Source organism: Parasteatoda tepidariorum, chromosome 11 (genome assembly GCF_982258835.1).
Source record: "Parasteatoda tepidariorum strain Cologne lab strain chromosome 11, Ptep-v5.0, whole genome shotgun sequence".
Taxonomy (NCBI): domain Eukaryota; kingdom Metazoa; phylum Arthropoda; class Arachnida; order Araneae; family Theridiidae; genus Parasteatoda; species Parasteatoda tepidariorum.
Window position 1 is genome coordinate 79168731 of NC_141765.1, and position 24670 is coordinate 79193400.

The following is a 24670-nucleotide window of genomic DNA, read 5'->3' on the forward strand; positions in this document are numbered from 1 at the left end:
AAAAAAAAAAAAAAAAAAACTCGCTCTTTTTAAAAAAGGTAAAGAAACTGCAGACTTTTCAGAAAAATTTTATAATGGAAAGGGGAAAAAATTCAAAAAAAAAAAAATTACTGTAAGAAAAAATAATGTATCGCATTTTTAAGATTTGTAGCGTTCGAAAAATTAGTAGTCAAAAAAGTAGCGGGTAGCCCAAATTCGATTTTCAGTAGCGAGGACTTTAAAAAGTAGCCCAATTTGACAACACTGCTTAGCTATTATCTTAGATGTTACACACACAGTTACTTAGAAGTCAGTTGGCGATTGCAGTTGGAATTGGTGATTGGAAGTTAATTTATAAGTATACGATGAATAAAGTGTGAAAAAATAACTCATTAATTTCTTTTTGTAAAGAGTTAGAAACAATAGGATCACTTTGCAAATACTACCGTATGTATGTTTTATAAAACACATGACTATATTAATCATTATAGACTTTGTTTTTTGATATAAGGGATTCAATGAACCTGATATAAAAATATTGGATATGTTAAACCAGAACTGATTTAGTTCAATTTTTGTCATTCCTTTTATGAGGTGTAAAGTGCGGTACTGCCAAATACCGCACTTTTTAATTGTTGTACTAGAAATCGAACTAACTAATCAACACACTTTTGTAACTTGCAAATCACTCAAACTTAAGATAACCGAATAAAAATGAGAGAAAAGATGCTTTTAAATTTAATCAAGCTATAATTACTTCTTAAAAATATAGTGATGTTTTTAAACATTGTTCAAGAAATATTTACAAAGTAATAAAAATATTTTATTAATAAAACGAGAAATAATGTAACATTTTAATTGCTTGTTTTAATGGAACAATATTTTGAAGAATGTATTCTATTTAGCTTTTTTTTTTGTAAGAAAAATGAAAAACTTGTTTTAGTTTACAGATGTTCTCTATTAAATTAATCTTTATAAAAGAATAATGTAAACCTTTTTCTAAAGATTTTTAAGAAATTAACGAAGACTTTACTACAAAAGCACTAAATATTCTAAAAATTTCTTAACTAGAAGTATTTATTGTAAAACAATATTTTTTTCAATTAAGTGAACTCCACGAAAAATTAATTTAATTCCTTTATATTCTATCGAGATACGTAAATACTTAATCTCTTATGGAGGCTATACCTTTATTTTCTCAAAAGTAGAATAATAAATAGATAATTTTAAAAATATATTCACATATTGCATATAGGGTGTCAATAACGATCACACGTAGTATGTATTCACATATTGCTAATAAAAATAAAACGAAAAAAAAGGAATAAATATTTAGAAACAAAAATGTTAGTGAAATCTGGCAAATCACTATTGAGACGATATTGAAACGCAATTGATGACGTAGGAACCTGAGATGAGATGAAAAAGATATTATTTAGTAACACCTATAAATCTCATCTGTCTATGAAACTGGATTTGATGTATTTGCTTTTTGATTCTTAACACTAGAAAGACGGATAATTAGTATGTACCTATATTGCCCAAAAGCAGACTGGATTGTGAATACGTAAATAAATTTGTTTAAAATTAATTTTTAGCATTTTTCATATTATTTACAGTTATATAACAAGCCATTAGTAACTATAAACAATAAAAAAAATTATATGTTGTATAAAAAGTCACAAAATTCTAGGAAAATGTGTCATTATATACATCGTTGTTTTTCTAATTGAAATTAAAAGCAGTCAAAATGACTTCCTTAGGCAATCTAGTATTAAAAGAATTCTTCATTTAAGGGCAGACAGTACTGCACATGTAGCAGAACTGAAATACTTTCAAATAAATTATGTAATATAAAATATTTTAAAAAAAAAATAGTGATACATTAAATATAGAAGAAATAATTATTTAATTCATTAATGTGATTTTGCGATTCCTTGATTTCGTTGTTTCTTCCTTCCATCTTCCTTGAGTCATTAAAATATTTCTCTAAAGAGTTAAATACCTTTAAAATTTACTGTAAATTATTTAAATCAAACAAATGAATAAATAATCTTAATATTATTTGTCCCTCAGTATCGGTAAATTATGAAAATAGTTAAAGATATGGAAAAAAAAGCGACCATTCTCTTCTTAAAATATTTATAAAAGAAATTTTAAATTTGCTACTATAGAAATATCATTCTTCATATTTGCTATCATGGAAATAATAAATTTGCTGTCACGGAAGCAGCATTGTTACAAAATGTTTTACATAATAGCAGACGAAATCTCCTGATAAAATGCAATACCTTATTGAAGCTAACTAAGCTTATCGTTATAGCTATTACTATAGTTCAGCTTATAGTTCAAGCTTATAGTTTATTTAAGCTCATTAAGCTTATAGATTAGATAAAAACTCGTGCTAGAAACAAATACACAGGCTAATATATGTTATTAAAAAATTCAAAAATGCTGTATTTAAGCGTCATATGCAATTTTAAACATAAATATGCTTATTTTTATTCGTAGAAACGGTATTTCAATTTTAAAATATTTAAATTTATCTCTAATAGCGAACCTTTTTATTGTAAAATATTAATAATTATGATTTTTAACATCTTTTTTTAAACACAAATTTTAATTCTCAAACTTTACATTACCCTTTAAATGAAAATATCATAAAATTTATAAATTAAACTCTATATTTTATGTTTAAGGTTGACACCAACAGAGGTTAGATGTATTAAACTTAAAATATTATATGATATAGAACTCACTTTTAGTATTTAAACTGCAATGACTGTGGAATTTAAACTGATATTTTAAACTGTACAAGACTTTTCCGGTATATGCAAATTATGAAGAAAAAAAAATTAATAATTTTATTGCATATACTATTAATTCACTAAAATTGGACATTCTCAATTACTTACTAATTTTTAATAGTCATTTATTTTATTAATCATAATTTGCAAATTAATAATAAGATTAAAAATTTAAAAGTTTTTGCTGTAAAACTTAAAGAATTTCTATTTTTTTTCCTATTTTCAACCGTCGTTGAACAGCCGAAAAAAATTTTGAGTTTACGACAATCAATGTTCAACTCCGTAGCATTTATTTTTATTTAATAGCCGTCGTGGAACAGCAACCCCCATTTTTTTGGATTTACGGCTAAATATTCAACTGCTCAGCCTTGTAATTTTGAACCCAATCCAGAAGACAAGGGGACTCCAGTACCCCCAGAGGTATTGATTTGTTATGGGAGTACTTTGTGACTTCGCCAGAGGGGAATTTCTAATGGCAAAAATGTTTTTTATAAATATTGACTTAGACTTTACGAGTTTCTCCGGTTGCCAATGTCAGGCTTTTATTTGTTTTTCCTTCATTACAAAAAGTTTATAACTAAAATTGTTATTTCATCATAAAGCAATATTATTTTATTATACAAAATTTTATGACGAAATTATTTTTCTACCGTATTACAATTGTTAAATGACAAAAAATTCTACTTACATTTTAAAAACTAACTCTCAATTGTTCAATGAATTTTATGAACATTATTATAAAACTGTGTATAATGAACATATGCAACTAAAATAATTTGTACAAAATAGCCGCTAAAAATTCTAAAGCCTTAACTTTTCGCATTATTGTTAAACAATCTCTTAGCCAAAAAATTTTTAAAATAATTTTTATGATTAAATAAAAATTTAAAAAAAAATGTAGATGGTACTTGAGCAAAATCATTAAGTTTGAATTTAATTATAATAGAATTGGAAACGAAATCTCTGCTGTAGAATAAACATGAACAATTTAATGTACCCAAGTCAAATTTTTTCATGGTTTTCCATTGATGGACCAACATAATCTTGATGGTAACCATCAATAATTCCAACATGAATCATTATATTTTTTGATGGTAACCAACATAAGTAACCATCACGTCAATGTAGGAATTCGGACAGATTTATGATGGTCCAACATAAGATTAGCAACTTGCGCTGATGGTTAGTTTATGTTGAACCATCACGAATTTTCATCGCAGTATCGCAGTTCTTATGTTGGAACGGTCATGAACAACCACCATCCCAATGTAGGAATTCGGACTGATTTATGATGGTCTAACTTAAAAATACCCTAACTGTTCTGATGGTATATTCCTGCGAACCAACAATAATTCCCATTAAACCATCGTAGAAATGTATAGTTGGAACGGTTCATCATGAATTGTTGGCCCATGAGAGTTAAACCTCTCTTGATAGTTAGTATTAAGTAGCATTTTCCATCATGGAATGATGGTAGCATAATCAAAAACCATGCACGCGTAATGGAAAATGTTAGATGATGGTGAGCATCAAATGATGTTGGATCACCATGAATTGCATTGAAACCAACATTTCTTGATGGGATCATCAAGAATTTTGACTAGGGCAATAATTGGTTCATTTTTAGGGATTAAAAGTTATTATTAAAAACAATTTTAATCGAGTGGGTAAGAGGATTTCTTTATTTTGAGTACATTTAATGAGAATATTGTAGTGGTTATGAACGTTTAATTTTAGCTTCATTACGACCTTGTTAAATTTAAAAAAAAAAAAAATCTGAACATTTTCATTGACAGAACAAAACGTATATAAACACAATGTAGTTAACAGAGACAAACGATTGTGCTGGCGCTATAACAAGGATATCTCTTTTTTAAAAAAAATAGGCAAAATACAAAATTTATTAGTAACAAATATTTAAAAATCTTATTCATTTTAAATACTGCACCTAGGGCAGGGATAGCCTGGTTGGTAGGGCACTGTGTCCATGCCCAAGAGGGAGTGGGTTCGATCTCCATCGGCCGAACACTCCCCTTGTAGTAAAATGGTAACTGATGCACGCTAAATCTGTCGAGTCACAAAGTCCTCCATGTTCCCATAACAAATCTTACCTCTAGAGGCACTGATCCAGGAGTTTCCTTGTCTTCTGGATTGGTTCAAAATTACAAGGCTACGCAGTAGATCTTTTGTTGTCGTAAACCCAAAACAAGGGTCGGCTGTTCAACGAGGGTTATAAAATGAATAAAGAATTGCACCCAATTTATCGTTAAGTACGTGTCAAGCATTTTATACCCTTTATATTTTATTCAATGCAGAATCCCAAATAAGGAATAAATTAATAATAATTCATCTCTTTCTGTGGATCATTAGATGAATCAGAGCACTGACAGTCTTTCTTATAATAGGTAACTTTTTATTATGACTACTATGCGTGCACACATAGTCTATTTTAAGATGATAAGAAAAGTTCAACTTAATTCAAATATTTATAACAATATAATACAGTTAAAGAACACGCACCTGCTTTCTATTCTCATTTACCGGAAATCCATGATATGCAGGTATTCATGCGAACTGTGTCAATCCAAGCTTGGATGACATTATATGAACTAATTGAAGAGCGAATTTCCATTATTTTTATATCATTTTTTGTAATGACATTGGTAGAAAACAAAAACATAAGTGCGTAGCTGTCTGTTATTTGGCGATTCTCGAGAGCTCTCCTTCAACGCCAATTGCAATTTTCGCCAAATGAGTCTTATCCAATATAGGATCTGCTTATACACATCCCGGTTACCTCGTAGTGAAACTTTAAAAATATTTTGAAAATTTACAAGAATTCTGCAAAATTCCGTGTTTAACTATCTAACAGATTATAAAATACTTTGCAGGAAGCAAATATATATATACAATGCACAAAAAAAAAAATTTGCGGAACACCCTGAATTACTTTTGATCTAATAATCGGATTTCCACTAATAATCGGATGCCTCAAATATGCCACACCTCAATATGCTAATTAATAAGTGTAAACGATATTTTAAGAAACGCAATTTCTCTGAGTATCGGATTTTTGACTAAAATATAGCCGCAATCTGGTCCCAATAGTTTGATCAGGAGAGTGGTCTAAAGTCCTTGATGTTAATTTTACTTTTTGCCTATTTCACTCTATCTAGAGAACTTTTTAAGCGAATTGAAAAAGTGCATAATTTTGTTTATCCAAAAATAATTCCATGCAAAAAATAACTTATAATAAATATTTGCTATATTTTATTATATTTAATAATGGTCGAAAAAACGTTGAAAGTGTAAACACCTGATAGATTATCGGAATTATATTTGTACTAAAATATAAAATCCAAAAAAAAAAAAAATAGTTTAATGATGCACAGAATTCATTTGCATATAATTTTAATTAAGTTTTTGAGCTAAATAAATTTTGTTTTAGAATTCCTATATTTTTTCAATAGGATTTCAATAGTATATATTTTGGTACCTTTTAATTATAAAAACCAATCCAATAGGTACTGAAAAAACCTGTTACATTATCTGAATTATATTTATACTAAAATATAAAATCCAAAAGGAAGTAGCGATAAGTTATAATTTAAGTACTTGCCAGAATATCCATTTCATTAATATTTTTCGTCGTACACAATACTGCCCAGCAATTGAAAAATCGAAGTAAGAGACAAAAAAATTCAAAATTGAGATTTTTATATATTTGGCATCTTTGTATGGTAAACTACATATTACAAGAAATTTTTTGAAAGTTTTTTGACATTCTATTTTAGCGTTCTATTTGCAATGGACGGAAAATAGTTGTCAAACCACTTTTCGCGGAATCAATCGTTAAGCACTTACGCTGTTTTTTCAATTACGCGGCAGAAAAAGTGTTTCAAGATTTCGTGATTTTCCTACTCTCCACATTTTCCCTCCATCCGTTTGTAGAAAACCTTAATTAACCCCTGTTTCAGTAACTATAATCCGTTTCACCCTAAGTTGGCACTGGACAGAAAGGCAGGTAGACCGGATTGCAGCCGTTGTCATGGAAACTGGGTTACTTTTTAAGCTAGTTGGGGACATAAGGTAGAAAAAAAGGAGAGAAAGCGGCCTACATTGGCGTAAAAGAAGACAAAGCACCGATTTTTTCCCCCAAGAATCGTACTAATATTTTGAACAAAATACAAAAAAGAACAAAAAATTTTTAGAGCATTTCTAATAATTGATTTGAGATACTAATTGTAAGCTGATTTCCTATTATGATTTTTAAGATTTTTCTTATTATAATTTAAAGGAAAAAAAAGAGAGATTCTTATTAATGTTTTTTAACTAAACGAAACTAATTTTAAACGAAACAAAATTATATTTAAAAAGATAATTTTTTTTATCAAAACTAAGTAAAAAATACACAGATGCTCACAAATACTTTACTTTAGATACTTATTTTTGTATGAAACCATGCATTTATCCCACATTGCTGCTTAGAGGGGAAAGAAAAAGTCAACATAGGCATGAAATCATTGATCATGAAAAAGATCATGAGTATGTTTCATAATATTTACTGTTTAAATTTATGTTTTATAATATTTACTGTTAAATAGAAAAATCACATACTTTTCTGAAAAGTTCTTTTTATTATAAAAGAAATATTTTTTTCTGAAATATATTTGCTCCTATTATACAAAAGAACTTACAAACTCATCTAAAAAGCCGATCTATAAGTAATCTCTCTAAAAACCTCGATATAAAAGAAGATTGCATTTTTCTTCTCTTGAAAGGAATTCCCAAATCTTTAAGAATCCGATATAAAGCTTAACCAATAGCTACAAAAACAAACTAACAATGGATAACTAACAAAAAAAACAAGCTAACATTTAGTAATTAGCAAAAATAAAAAACAATCCAACAAGGAATCACAAAAAAATTAACAATTAATGCAAAAAATAACAATAATATGAAAAACAAGCCAATAATAAATAACTAGCAAAAAACAAATTAACAGTTAATAACTAATAAAAAAAAAATTTAAAAAACAATTAAGCGATGAACAGTACAGAAACATAGCCATCGCGAAAATTCCTCGTCCTCAGAAACTAATTCATCGCCTAACTAAAATACCTCCTTCTCTTTTGTACATTCTCTTCCCTGAGAAGGTATTTATAAACATTGAAACATGATAACTAGCATTTATTTATATCATTACACGCATTTAAACTGTAATTAATTCCGTAATAGCGAAGAGCTACTTTTCAAAAGTGTAATATTACATTTCCCTGTAGTGGGAAGATTTGCGTATAATGGTTTGACAATAGAAAGGGAAAAAGTGTGACCTTGAAACCATCTTTATAAAGAATGTTGTTTTTGATGGGTGGAATAGTGCATACTCCTTTGATGAGATTATAATTTCAGTCAGCATCAACTTCTTTAAAAATAAATTGTTTCGCATGTCCCTCTTTTTTTAAAATTATTTCAATACATTGTTTTCCATATTTTTTAAAAATTTATTTTCTTCTTACCTGATTGCAAAAATTTAACAGTAGTAGTCAAATATCATGACAGAGACCGGCAAGAATTCTTATAAAACACAAAATGAGAAAACGCAGTTTTCACTGTTTTACTTCAGAAAATATAAAGGTGACATCAAATAGAAGAATTTCTGTGAATAAAAAAAGCATTATGTTTTTCGTTTAGACGTTTAAAAAGTTTTATTAGAATTTTGTCATTGAAATCGATACCGTCTAGTAACTTTAAACAGAAAATAAGAAAAAAAATGTACAAGGTCAAAGAAAATAAAATCCTGAACTTCAAAAATAAAAGTTATTAATGCTTAAAAATTCTTCCAATTTCATAATGTATTTTTTAATGTCATTATTCAAAATATTTATGTGTTTCAATTACAACGCCTTAATTTTAAATATTTATGAGCGAGTGTAATATTTCCATTATTATATGCTCAATATGCTTTCAGTAATTAGCATTTAAGGTTTTTGTTTCTTAGTGATAATGTATGAAAAAACTTGCTATTATTATATATATTAAAATTAGACATCCCAATTAATAAAAAATTATCAAACAATATGCAACTATAAACGTGCCTTTATATGCTTTCTTTTATTTAATAGCAAAATTTAAAAACTAAAATTAGAACGACAATGAAACTATGACGACAACCATTGAGAAATTTTTATAACTTCAAAATGTTATTTTTTAATACCATAAGAAAATAAATGAATACTATATTTTTAAACAGAAATAATTTGTTAGTGTAAAGTTTGGCAGCTATTATCAGAAAAGTATCGAACATTCAACTCATTTCTTACAGAAAGTATAAACAGCAAAGTTTTCATATCCTTTAGTTGTGATTTTCAAAATCTGTGTGCGGCTTGACGTCATGAGGTGGGGAATCGTAGCTTCAGCTTTGAGCAATGAATTAAAAATTCTTTGTGTTAGTAATACGTAAAAATTGGCAATATACAATTTTGTTTAATTATAACAAAGTTTTTTTAGTTTATTTCCTTCCTAACATCCATATTTCCAACATTCAATGAAGAAACAAAGTGTGGATATTTGACCGGCTATGGTAGAAACAGATATATTAAGTGTTGGTATGTTTAGTGTTAAGATAATCCGAATCAACCGCTTTGTGTAAGCTGAAACTCCTTCAGCGATTGCATCCGGAGCACCTATTTACTTAGTAGTAAAATCACTCATATTTTTTGTGAAATTCCTGTAGAATTAAAAATCTTTTCTTTTTTAATGAAGTTATTATTAAGAGCCATTCATTTAATGTGTTTAAAGACTGAGCTGAAGAACTAAACCTTCCTGGATTGTTTTGTTTTCAGTTTCTAGAATCTGGTGCTACGAGTGTGACACATGGTCTGATCACCGATGCAAAGATCCATTTAATGCAACCGCTCATCCCCAAGATCTTCCACCCCTCAAAAGATGCGAAGGATGTTGTGTAAAAATTATTATGAATGGAGATGGATCAAGTAAGATTTATTGTTATTTTAAAAACAGACAACTTAAAATTGAATACTTACTGACTTACAGTCACAGAATTTTGACTTACAGTCGGAAATTTATTTAGCGAAGTCGCTAAATCCTGATAATAAGATCGTTATGCGGAAAATTCACTAAATAGAAAATTACCTTTTGAAAAAATATTTAAACAACACAAAACGTAATTAAAATAGCAATTGATACACATTTATCATGTAAACTAGTAGATACTTTTTATTTAATAAATCTTAAGCATAAAAGAAATCTGCACGAAAAGCAAGAATAGGGCAAAATATTATCCAGTGTTACACTATCACGCCACATACATAATCAACAAAAAAAAAGATAAATTTATGAATAAAATTATAGCTGCTTTTAGTATAAAAGTTATTTTAAATATATATTACCACTTTCGTTCCTAAGTTTAATTGCTATTTATAAAATCAGTTAATTTTGTCAGAGTTTTTCGTTTGAAATGCAAACAAAAAGGGAAAGTGATTTTACTGCTTTCTCTAAAAGTTAAGTGGGTTCGAAAATCAATTCAAGGTCATTTCCCCCATAAAACTTTGAAATGTTCTGAAATATTTTGACAAATAGGGAAAGTGGATCTCAAATAAAAGTTCGTTGAATAGAAAATTCGCTTTGCTATTTGGAAGTTATTCCACAAAGAAACTTCCAAAATGTTCTTGGTTCCTCGAAAAAAATCGCAAAATAGAGAAATTCGCAAAATGAAAGTTCGTTAAATAGAGGTCCGACAGTACTTATACAGGGTGCGTAGCCAAATCCTTCAAAAAAAAAAAAAGCACCTTTCAAGCACTCAAAAGTATTTTTAAGTACTACATAAATTGGCAAAATTCAAAATAATTTTCAAAGACTTTGCATGATCATGATAAAATAACTAGTTTCTGACAGAGGACTCTTTTCTTGATTATATTAGCCACTAAAAAATGATCAAGAGATTTTACGGCTTTATATCAGAAGATAGAAAGTGAAACTTGAAATTGAAAATATCTTGCAGCAGAGTTGCACATGAGAGTGCAATAATCTCACCGAACACAGCTCAGTAGGCGAACTCGCAAGTATTTCATCAAACAAATAAAATGATTGGCACTTTTATAAGCTATAGACCAACGGTACACCGATATCGATTGAGGTGGAATGAATTGTTAAAACGTTGAATAGAACAATGTAAAAAGCACGCTTTTGCATAATGCGTGGCGAAAATTTACATGGTAAAGAAAAAAAATCTCATTTTCGAAAGGAAAAATGAAGCACTTTTTAAAAACACCCAATGAAAAAAGCACCTTTAAGGGCTTCTAAAAAATAAAAATCATCACCTTTAAGCACTTTTTAAAAACACTAGGCATCATCTTATAATTGAATTCTATTGACAACTTCTAATTGAATGGCTGATCGTAAAGACTAGTAATCGGGTGGGTGATCAGTCCTCGTAGAGAGTGTGCGGCCCGTAAAGTGCCAGGGGAAGAAGATCAAAATTGCGGACCATCCTCAGGGATGTTTCACAGACCCATTGTGCAACTCTAGCGCCACGTAAATAAAATACCTACCTGATCAGGTGCTGTAGCCCATGGAGGCAATATTAAATAGCTTTTCTGTTTTGGGTTGTTATCTTAGAATAAAGAGTTTTGATAGTGGGTTCGAGAAATGTATGTGGACTGATTGCCAATCTCTGACAGGTTTTTCATGCGAGGGTTTCGCCGATTTCTCATTTTTGATTAGACCGAAGTAACTTTTTTCCTTTCTTTTAGCATTAATAGTATAAGACTAAATTATTTGTATTTTTCCTACTTATTTCTTTTTAAATTAAATTTCCAAACAACTACAAATATTACATACTTAATTGTTATTTTCTTAGAATAAAACCAAAGATGGGGTAATTGGAATAGATAGTTGGTAAGAAACAGACATTGATTAAAAAATAAAATACTAAGCAATGAACAAAAAAAGGATTTTAAAAACTCTTTAATTTTATCAATGCTGTTAATAAATCTGTCTCTTTACTTTTTTGCAGTATTTGTAAGATGACTGATATTTTCTAATACTAAAATTAGAATTATATTGAATTAAATTATTATTTCTTCATTCGACACGATTTCACTTGATTTTAAAAACCACTATGGTTTGAAGCATATTATAATAAGTATATTTGTGCATATGTACAGTGCGCAAAATAAAAGTGATCACCCTGAATAACTTTTGATCTAATGATCACGCTTTAAGACTCAATTTTCATGGTTCGAGGGGTAGACTTCAAATATGCTAAATAGTTAAAGCAGACGATAATTTAAGTTACAAAATCAGACACAAAAACGTACTTTCTCTGAATTTTTCGACTGATTCATACCCCCAAAATGTGGGGGATATGCTCCCAATAGTTTAGTCAGGAGAGCGGTCCTAAGTTAGGACCCCTTAATGCTAATTTTATTTTTTGCGTATTTCGCCATATCTCGAAATTTTTTTAAACAAATAGAAAAAAAAAATTGCACACAATTATAAAATTCATTTATCCAAAAATAATACCATGCAAAAAATAACTTTGAATATATACTTATAATTTATTTAAGTACGATCGAAAAAGTTTTGAATAGTAAGACATTTTTTTTGGCATCATTTCAAACAATGTAATTTTACATGGCGAAGTACAAAATTTGTGCAAAATCAGTCGAATAGCTCCTGAGAAATCTAATTTTAAGTATCTGAAATTCTATTTCTCAGGAACTATTCGACCGATTTGGTTCAAATTTTGTACTTTGCAATGTAAAACTACATTCGTTAAAGTTATGCAAAAAATTATATACCTTACTATTCAAAATTTCTCTACCATTTTTAAATAAAATAATAAAAAGTGATGCAGAGCAAGGAGACCCAAAATAGCAAGTGCGCCAAAAACATCGATAAAGTGAGCCAAAGGGTGAGTTTGGCGAAGTACCCTCTTGTTGTAGAGGTTGCATTCATTTAGGAGTCAGTTGAAACGCTGCCTGGGAGTTGCGAGGTGAAGAAGGTTTAGAGACGACGCCCTGGTGAGTGATTCTAGATTCTCCCCACGGTTATTACATAATTAGATCATGTGTATTCAGGAAATTTTTAATCATTAAAATTTAATTTAACTTTAATATGAGTAATCTCTAATTAACATGATACAAATAAAAGTAGTATCAATAGTTGTATCAATGGTGCCGAGACACCTCACCACGCGGGTTAGGGTATAATGGTTATCTTAATTAATCTAGCTTAAATTTTAAGTTTCAGGCACGCAATGTTTTTAAAATTCATTCATTTATTAATTGTTACATTTTAATTCTTTTTAATTAATTTGTTAGCAAACTTATATTGAATTATGCACGTGCTGAAAATTGTATGTACGCAATTTCATTTTCTTGTTTCAAATGCTTGCAGGTCAAATAATGTACGATAAAATTATTTCATGTAATTTATAAAAGTTAAGGAAATATTTATTTCATATAATTTGTTTAATTTTGTATAATTATGAACAGAAATAGAGCTGGTAGACGGCAACCGGAGCCGTGCGACGCTGGTGCGGAACAAGGATTACGAAACATTTCAATGCATTTAATAGAGTTAATCCCAATATTTAAGGGAAAGGAAGATTCAATTCATAGTTTTATTAAAAAAAATAGATGAAGTAGGACGCATCAATAATTGGAATGATAACGATAAACTGACGGTATTAAAACTTAAAGTTTGTGAGGACGCGGAGAAGTTTATTGAAAGTTATTCTACAGTTAATGAATATAATAATTTAGTTAATCTACTTAAGTCACATTTTGAAAAAAAAGTTCCATTAACAACATATTTGCAGAAACTCGCGATTTGTACTCAGTACGATTCTGAAGGCATTTTCGATTTTAGCAATCGCCTTCGTCGATTGGGCGAAAATATTCAGGCAAATGGAGCGAATAATGGCATATTATTGGCAAGATTTTGTGCTGGCATTGCAGAGACAGGTTTTAGGAAACAACCCTCAGACGCCGTTCTATTAGGGAAGAAGATAATTTAAAAAATTTTTGAGACTGCTTCAAGAAACAGGGAGGTATCGGTCACAAATAAATCTCAGGAAAAGTTAATAGGCGAGGCTCAAATTTCTAAATTATCCGTCATTAAAAAATCAGGGGAAAACAAATGAGGTAAACAATCAATCTGCCAGAAGATAACCATCGGTTAAGTGTTATTACTGCGGGATTCAGGTAAAGTATTATAAAAAAGAGAGAGATTAAAGGAGAAACAGATCGCGAGAAAGGGTTGGATTAAGGAGAACAAATTATGCTAACACAGGAAATTTTGCAAATAATGCTATTAGTTAGCATATTTGAGGTCCACCTCTCGAGCTATTAAGATGGAGTCCTAGAACGTGAAAATCCGATTATTAGATCAAAAGTTGGTCAGTTTTTTTTTTGCACTGTACATCTGTGAATTTATACATAGTAATGTAAACTCACAATATCATATTAAAATAAATGTCTGTCACATGAATACATAACACAGCATTTAAAATAACATATTTATATCAACGGTTATTTTCATAACAGTATTAGGACTGCTCAAGATAATTTCGGTGTTTTGATCATAGAACATAAATTTTAAAAAGTAATAATTATTTTACATATGTTATCTATTAATATTTAGTTTGGGCCGGATATTCGTTGCATCCTTTATTTTCAAGAGAGATATGGTGGAGCCTCCCTAAGAGGTGGCCCGGTTTTGAATCCCAGCGATAGTTGGTCGGCTCGCACCGATTATAGTGTTAAATATCCTATGTAACGGGTTAACTCTATAAAAAATCTTTTGTGAATCCTACCTGGATTATTAGGTTCAAAATTACAAGGCTATACTCAAAATTGGATTGGCTGCTCAACAACGGTTATAAAATACATCCGAGTGATGCGATCTCTTCCTTCTATCAAACGAGTTTCTAAAACCTAGTTAAGCACCTTCAACAATTCAAGATCACATATCTTATTATTTTGGGCTACATTTCATTATAAATAGTCAATAATTAGTACGCTTTAGGGACCTCTTGCAGATTTTCAGTACTTATTGCACAAATATTATTACCAAAAAACAATGCGCAGTCCCTGCCCAAATTATTGCACCCACTATAAGATTCTATATAAAATCTTAATTATCACAGGTGATACTATACGGCTTCATTGTTTTTATGCGTCTAAAAGCGGTTAGCACTGTTTACGTTAGTGTATCAGTTGATTAGATTAGAAGAATATAAATTAGACGATATATTATATAAATAATATAGAATAATTATTATATCGGGTATTATATCAGTATATTATAATAATTAGACCCAAAAACCAGACACACTGTAGTTTTTTAATGGCATACTTGCACGAGTTTATAGGCAATACTTTAATATTTAAACATACAGGATTTTTTCGGGAAATTTTTTCCTATACTACCTACTTGTGTTTATTTTTAACGTATTCATTACACCAATTTAAGATTGTGCATAGAATGTTAGAGTGCGTCTTTTGCTGTAAGTATAAATGAATAACTTTATTAAAATATTGTAATTGTTTATGATGCGTGATTGATCTTTCCTCTAATAATTTTCAATCAAAATATCGTTAATTTATTCTCATTGACAAATCTTTTGGAACCTCCAAATTTTAAGTAATGACAGAAATGCAATTTTTTATTTCAACTTAAAAGAAGTAATTTCTTTAATTCAAATAATTTAGCTTACTTAAAAATAATTTTTAGTTATTACATAATAATTTTGTTAGCATATTTTACATATTTGATCATGGTTCACTAGACTCAAATAATACGAAGCCATAAAAGAAATTTTTTCTAATAATCGAACAAAATTATGTCTCAAAAGGATACAAAATTTCTTTTCATAGCTCACATTTATTTTATTTTATAACAGTCGTTGAACAGCTCACCCAATTTTTTGGGTTCATGACTACTAATGTTCCGTAACCTTGTAATTTTGAACCTAATCCAGAAGACAAGGAAACTCCTGGATAAAGTATTGCGAGGACTTTTTGATGCAACTAATCCACATTTGCGTTATATGGAGAGGAAAACCTCCCACAATTACCCTGATGGCAAGAGGACTCTTACCTATGATCCGTCTAGCACTGTGGTCGATGCGAGCCGAGTGCGGAAATCATATTGCTCAACCATCGCTGGGATTCGAACTCGGCTCACCTCACTGGTAGGCGAACGCTCTATCCCCTGTGCCACCATGGCTCAGCTCACATTTATTTTATTATATATTTTATATCCGTCGTTGAACAGCCGACCCAGTTTTTGGGTTTACTACAACTAATGTTCAACACTGTAGCCTTGTAATTTGAACCAATACAGAAGACAAGAAAACTCCTGGATCAGTACCCCCAGAGGATGATTTGTTATGGGAACATGGAGGACTTAGTGAGTCGATAGATTTTACCATTTATTACACGGGGAGTCTTCGGCTAGAGGGGATGGAAACGACTACCTCTACCAACCAGGAAAAATAAAGTGCCTTATAAATTTTATTCGTTTTTGTAAAAAGTTACGCCCTAAATAACATTTGACCTAAAGGTCAGAAAGGTTTTTTTATGCACATAATAAAAAAAGATATCCATTTTGTTCTAATAATTTCAAAAATCAAGTGCTAATCGGCTTTAATGGTGACCATAAATATGTTAGTTAATAAGTGCTAACTATAAATTAAGTCACGGAAACAAAAACTCTGTCCTAAACGGTTTTTGTTTTTTGACTCTTTAAAATACGAGCCGCATTTTGGAACCATAAGGTCCCATTAGTTCAGTCAAAAGCGCGGTTTTTTTTTTAAAACTTTTTTTGCAATATCTCGAGAAAGCGAACATTTTTTCACATTATAATAATATTCATTTATCTACGTAAAAATTAATTCTTAAAAATAGTCGACACTATTTTAAATGATGTATTTTTAAATGTAAAAATTCTTTTTTTGTAAAATAAGATTCAAAACTTGTCTATAAGATCTGAAAAAATAATCTCAATAAATAGCATTTTTGATTGTTTTAAATGAAATGTAGACTAACAAAAGTACAATACATTGTTGTCACGAGTGAACAATGTTCTGTATTTTACTTTTATACTTTTTTATTATGTGTAGCCAACAGAATTATAAAAAATTATTAAATAAATCACTGTATTTATAGATTTCAGTATTAAAAATTTGTTTATTAAGAACTTAAATGCATAGTATACACCTTCAAAAATCGTCACGTTTGTGGGCATTTCGCTTGTCCACTTTCTGGCTAGCTAGATCACTGAAATTTTAACAGGAACTTTATAGTGAATGACAATTTAAGTTTCACTCATTTGCTAACAGCTACAAGCAATCTTCAATACAGTTTTACAACCTAAACGAATTGATCGACAATTTTTCTAGTAACTAGAGTGACCAAATCGCTAAATCCTCGAAGTCGCTAAATCCTGATAATAAGATCGTTATGCGGAAAATTCACTAAATAGAAAATTACCTTTTGAAAAAATATTTAAACAACACAAAACGTAATTAAAATAGCAATTGATACACATTTATCATGTAAACTAGTAGATACTATTTATTTAATAAATCTTAAGCATAAAAGAAATCTGCACGAAAAGCAAGAATAGGGCAAAATATTATCCAGTGTTACACTATCACGCCACATACATAATCAACAAAAAAAAGATAAATTTATGAATAAAATTATAGCTGCTTTTATTATAAAAATTATTTTAAATATATATTACCACTTTCGTTCCTAAGTTTAATTGCTATTTATAAAATCAGTTAATTTTGTCAGAGTTTTTCGTTTGAAATGCAAACAAAAAGGGAAAGTGATTTTACTGCTTTCTCTAAAAGTTAAGTGGGTTCGAAAATCAATTCAAGGTCATTTCCCCCATAAAACTTTGAAATGTTCTGAAATATTTTGACAAATAGGGAAAGTGGATCTCAAATAAAAGTTCGTTGAATAGAAAATTCGCTTTGCTATTTGGAAGTTATTCCACAAAGAAACTTCCAAAATGTTCTTGGTTCCTCGAAAAAAATCGCAAAATAGAGAAATTCGCAAAATGAAAGTTCGTTAAATAGAGGTCCGACAGTACTTATACAGGGTGTGTAGCCAAATCCTTCAACAAAAAAAATAAGCACCTTTCAAGCACTCAAAAGTATTTTTAAGTACTACATAAATTGGCAAAATTCAAAATAATTTTCAAAGACTTTGCATGATCATGATAAAATAACTAGTTTCTGACAGAGGACTCTTTTCTTGATTATATTAGCCACTAAAAAATGATCAAGAGATTTTACGGCTTTATATCAGAAGATAGAAAGTGAAACTTGAAATTGAAAATATCTTGCAGCAGAGTTACACATGAGAGTGCAATAATCTCACCGAACACAGCTCAGTAGGCGAACTCGCAAGTATTTCATCAAACAAATAAAATGATTGGCACTTTTATAAGCTATAGACCAACGGTACACCGATATCGATTGTGGTTGAATGAATTGTTAAAACGTTGAATAGAACAATGTAAAAAGCACGCTTTTGCATAATACGTGGCGAAAATTTACATGGTAAAGAAAAAAAATCTCATTTTCGAAAGGAAAAATGAAGCACTTTTTAAAAACACCCAATGAAAAAAGCACCTTTAAGGGCTTCTGAAAAATAAAAATCGTCACCTTTAAGAACTTTTTAAAAACACTAGGCATCATCTTATAATTGAATTCTATTGACAACTTCGAATTGAATGGCTGATCGTAAAGACCAGTAATCGGGTGGGTGATCAGTCCTCGTAGAGAGTGTGCGGCCCGTAAAGTGCCAGGGGAAGAAGATCAAAATTGCGGACCATCCTCAGGGATGTTTCACAGACCCATTGTGCAACTCTAGCGCGACTTAAATAAAATACCTACCTGATAAGGTGCTGTAGCCCATGGAGGCAATATTAAATAGTGTTTCTGTTTTGGGTTGTTATCTTAGAATAAAGAGTTTTGATAGTGGGTTCGAGAGATGTATGTCGACTGATTGCCAATCTCTGACAGGTTTTTCATGCGAGGGTTTCGCCGATTTCTCATTTTTGATTAGACCGAAGTAACTTTTTTCCTTTCTTTTACCATTAATAGTATAAGACTAAATTAATTTTTATTTTTCCTACTTATTTCTTTTTAAATTAAATTTCCAAACAACTACAAATATTACATACTTAATTGTTATTTTCTTAGAATAAAACCAAAGATTGGACCAATTGGAATAGATAGTTGGTAAGAAACAGACATTGATTAAAAAATAAAATACTAAGCAATGAACAAAAAAAGGATTTTAAAAACTCTTTAATTTTATCAATACTGTTAATAAATCTGTCTCTTTACTTTTTTGCAATATTTGTAAGATGACTGATATTTTCTAATACTAAAATTAGAATTATATTGAATTAAATTATTATTTCTTCATTCGACACGATTTCACTTGATTTTAAAAACCACTATGGTTTGAAGCATATTATAATAAGTATATTTGTGCATATGTACAGTGCGCAAAATAAAAGTGATCACCCTGAATAACTTTTGATCTAATGATCACGCTTTAAGACTCAATTTTCATGGTTCGAGGGGTAGACTTCAAATATGCTAAATAGTTAATGCAGACGATAATTTAAGTTATAAAATCAGACACAAAAACGTACTTTCTCTGAATTTTTCGACTGATTCATACCCCCAAAATGTGGGGGATATGCTCCTAATAGTTTAGTCAGGAGAGCGGTCCTAAGTTAGGACCCCTTAATGCTAATTTTATTTTTTGCGTATTTCGCCATATCTCGAAAATTTTTTAAGCAAATAGAAAAAAATTTTTGCACACAATTATAAAATTCATTTATCCAAAGATAATACCATGCAAAAAATAACTTTGAATATATACTTATAATTTATTATTAATTTATTTAAGTACGATCGAAAAATTTTTGAATAGTAAGACATTTTTTTTTTTGCATCATTTCAAACAATGTAATTTTACATGGCGAAGTACAAAATTTGTGCAAAATCAGTCGAATAGCTGCTGAGAAATCTAATTTTAAGTATCTGATTTTTTCTGAAATTCTATTTCTCAGGAACTATTCGACCGATTTGGTTCAAATTTTGTACTTTGCAATGTAAAACAACATTCGTTAAAATTATGCAAAAAATTATATACCTTACTATTCAAAATTTCTCGACCATTTTTAAATAAAATAATAAAAAGTGATGCAGAGCAAGGAGACCCAAAATTAGCAAGTGCGCCAAAAATATCGATAAAGTGAGCCAAAGAGTGAGTTTGGCGAAGTTCCCTCTTGTTGTAGAGGTTGCATCCATTTAGGAGTCAGTTGAAACGCTGCCTGGGAGTTGCGAGGTGAAGAAGGTTTAGAGATGACGCCCTGGTGAGTGATTCTAGATTCTCCCCCACTGTTATTATATAATTAGATCATGTGTATTCAGGAAATTTTTAATCATTAAAATTTAATTTAACTTTAATATGAGTAATAAATTTTTAACTCTAATTAACATGATACAAATAAAAGTAGTATCAATAGTTGTATCAATGGTGCCGAGACACCTCACCACGCGGGTTAGGGCATAATGGTTATCTTAATTAATCTAGCTTAAATTTTAAGTTTCAGGCACGCAATGTTTTTAAAATTCATTCATTTATTAATTGTTACATTTTAATTCTTTTTAATTAATTTGTTAGCAAACTTATATTGAATTATGCACGTGCTGAAAATTGTATGTACGCGATTTCATTTTCTTGTTTCAAATGCTTGCAGGTCAAATAATGTACGATAAAATTATTTCATGTATTTTATAAAAGTTAGGGAAATATTTATTTCATATAATTTGTTTAATTTTGTATAATTATGAACAGAAATAGAGCAGGTAGACGGCAACCGGAGCCGTACTACGCTGGTGCGGAACAAGGATTACGAAACATTTCAATGCATTTAATAGAGTTAATCCCAAAATTTAAGGGAAAGGAAGATTCAATTCATAGTTTTGTTTAAAAAAATAGATGAAGTAGGACGCATCAATAATTGGAATGATAACGATAAACTGACGGTATTAAAACTTAAAGTTTGTGAGGACGCGGAGAAGTTTATTGAAAGCAGAGTTGGCCGTTGATTACAGTAATCGATTACAACTGTAATTGATTACAGATAATTACAGCTATGTAATCAATTACTTGTAATCACGATTACAAGTAATCAATTACTTGTAATCGTGATTACAACTTTCAAAAAATTTTGATTACAGCTGTAATCATGATTACAATTTTGATTACAGTAATCAATTACTTGTAATCATGATTTCAAGTAATCAATTACTTGTAATCGTGATTACAACTTTCAAAAAATTTTGATTACAGCTGTAATCATGATTACAATTTTGATTACAGTAATCAATTACTTGTAATCATGATTACAAGTAATTGCGATTACAAGTAATCACAACAAAAACGATTACAAGTAATTATGATTACAAGTAATCAAAATATATGATTACATGTAATCATGATTACATGTAATTTGATTACATGTAATTGTGATTACTTGTAATCAAACTATACGATTACAAGTTATTACGATTGTATACTATAGTCAAATTTTTCATGTAAGTATTCATGTGTTTACATATTTTTATGTACATAGAATGTACGCACGCATGAACGTACAATTTGCGATTCCTATTCATACAATGTATGCACAAACGTTGTTTGTACGTACAATATTCATAATTATATTGTAATATACTTAATGCAATGCGCATATGCTTAGTACATATAATTATGCATTTATGATACATGTACGCATGTATGTTAGTTTGTACAAAAAGGCAATGTTTTGTATCTTTGTATACATAGACAATGTATGTATGAACGTATATGAAAATAATGTTTATGCGTTTGCATGCTTTTATGTACTTAAGTGCATATATTGTATAAATGTACGATAATAGCACGTATATACAATGTACGTTTGTATATAAAATTGTACGTATTTGCGTACAATATGTAAAAATGTTATTTAAAGGTATAATATATGCACATAGTTGCGTAAATAAAATGCGTACATGTATACATGCATATTTATATGTACATCGATATATGTGCACGCAAAGTATGTACTTATGTACAACTTACGTATGTACTTGTATAACTACATACTTTGTTAATACTTATGCGCATGTAATGCATGGATGTACAAAAAAATAGTTATATGCACAATGTATGCATGTGCATACAACGTATACATGTACATAATTACAAGTAATGTACAAATACGTGCGTACATTTATGTAATTACAATATACACATACATTGTGCATACATTAAAAAAATTTATATGAGTAAAGTTATTAAAATTTGTTTTAAAATTATTCTAAGGTATATGAAACTCGACCTCATATTTTTTAGAAAGCAAACGATAATTTTATTTGAAATTTCTAAATATTAATTCCACACATAAAATTTACCGTTTTTCTTATCATTTAAAAAATTTCTATGAATCATGCATTATGTTATAAAAAAAATAAATCTGTATTGTCAAACATTTCATGAAAATACCTGAAAATAATTTTTTATTCAGAGAATTTCAAAATGATATAGAACAATTAAAGCTGAAAACTAAATTTAAATATCGTTTGATTTTGTCATTTAACTTGCTTGAGTCATTAAAAGTTAACTTACATGCATTTTATTTATTGCATTGTACACATATTTAGACATAAATGTAATGTACATATGTATACGTGTAATGTATGTACGCATGTAAAATGTATGTACATACATTCATGTATTGTACGTACATATATAGTACATATGGATATGCATACATGGAACATACGTGTATTGTACATGTGTGGGTACATTCATTGTACATATATACATTGCACCATATGCATAGATAGGGATAGCACGCATGTACACATGTAAAATTTGTACAATATATGCATCTCAAATGTGTGTACGTACGTTATGCATGTCGAATGCATGTATGAATATATGTGAAATATAAATGCGCCCAATGTACGTACAATAATTCACAAATGTATTATGCATATTTGGATACTTACATTGAGCATGAACATATTATGTACATGTACATAAATACACTGGACATGCATATCATGTACATGTATACATACATATATTGTACATCCAACAGATATACCTATATTGTACATGCATACATATATTGTACAGTTCATAAATAAATTGCACATACATGCATGGGACATACATTGTACAGACAATGTATGTATGTTCGTACAAACACAAGTACTTGTATATACATGCGTACGTGAACATAGATATACATTTTACATACACAAATATTTGCATAAAATGCATATATTCATTGTGTATAAATGTACATGCCTACATTGTTTGCACATGCATACGTAATTATTATCTATATACATACGTACATATATTTTATACCTACAATATAAGTGTATGTACATGTGTGTGATACTAAACTGTCTGAACATAAGCACTAGATAAAGTCATATGTACATACATTTCAGTTACATTCATTTGTACGTATACAAATACGTACAAAATGCAGTACATGTTAATACGTGCAAAATGTATTATTATAAAATACATTCTACTATCTACTGTAAAATATAATCATTTATAAGAATACAATAGTTTTGTAATCGTGTAATTAGATTACATGTAATCATGATTACATGTAATCAAATTACATGTAATCAAATTACATGTAATCAAATTACATGTAATCATATATTTTGATTACTTGTAATCATAATTACTTGTAATCGTTTTTGTTGTGATTACTTGTAATCGCAATTACTTGGAGTCATGATTACAAGTAATTGATTACTGTAATCAAAATTGTAATCATGATTACAGCTGTAATCAAAATTTTTTGAAAATTGTAATCATGATTACAAGTAATTGATTACTGTAATCGACTATGTAATCATGATTACAGCTGTAATCAAACTTTGTAATCACGATTACAAGTAATTGATTACTGTAATCAATATTGTAATCATGATTACAGCTGTAATCAAAATTTTTGAAAATTGTAATCATGATTACAAGTAATTGATTACTGTAATCAAAAAATGTAATCGATTACATTTTTGGCCAACTCTGATTGAAAGTTATTCTACAGTTAATGAATATAATAATTTAGTTAATCTACTTAAGTCACATTTTGAAAAAAAAGTTCCATTAACAACATATTTGCAGAAACTCGCGATTTGTACTCAGTACGATTCTGAAGGCATTTTCGATTTTAGCAATCGCCTTCGTCGATTGGGCGAAAATATTCAGGCAAATGGAGCGAATAATGGCATATTATTGGCAAGATTTTGTGCTGGCATTGCAGAGACAGGCTTTAGGAAACAACCCTCAGACGCCGTTCGATTAGGGAAGAAGATAATTTAAAAAATTTTTGAGACTGCTTCAAGAAACAGGGAGGTATCGGTCACAAATAAATCTCAGGAAAAGTTAATAGGCGAGGCTCAAATTTCTAAATTATCCGTCATTAAAAAATCAGGGGAAAACAAATGAGGTAAACAATCAATCTGCCAGAAGATAACCATCGGTTAAGTGTTATTACTGCGGGATTCAGGTAAAGTGTTATAAAAAAGAGAGAGATTAAAGGCGAAACAGATCGCGAGAAAGGGTTGGAATAAGGAGAACAAATTATGCTAACACAGGAAATTTTGCAAATAATGCTATTAGTTAGCATATTTGAGGTCCACCTCTCGAGCTATTAAGATGGAGTCCTAGAACGTGAAAATCCGATTATTAGATCAAAAGTTGGTCAGTTTTTTTTTTGCACTGTACATC

At 29.4% G+C, this 24670-nt stretch overlaps 1 protein-coding gene across 2 annotated transcripts in view; it reads left to right on the forward strand.

The window, feature by feature from the left end:
• Positions 1 to 24670, forward strand: part of LOC107436184 (UPAR/Ly6 domain-containing protein qvr) — a 77767-nt gene that overhangs the window by 31552 nt on the left and 21545 nt on the right. For both annotated transcript variants that reach the window (XM_087154776.1, XM_016047788.4), the window contains exon 3: positions 9632 to 9781. In XM_087154776.1, coding sequence (XP_087010902.1) covers positions 9632 to 9781 — 150 coding nt within the window. The remainder of the gene's footprint in view (positions 1 to 9631; positions 9782 to 24670) is intronic.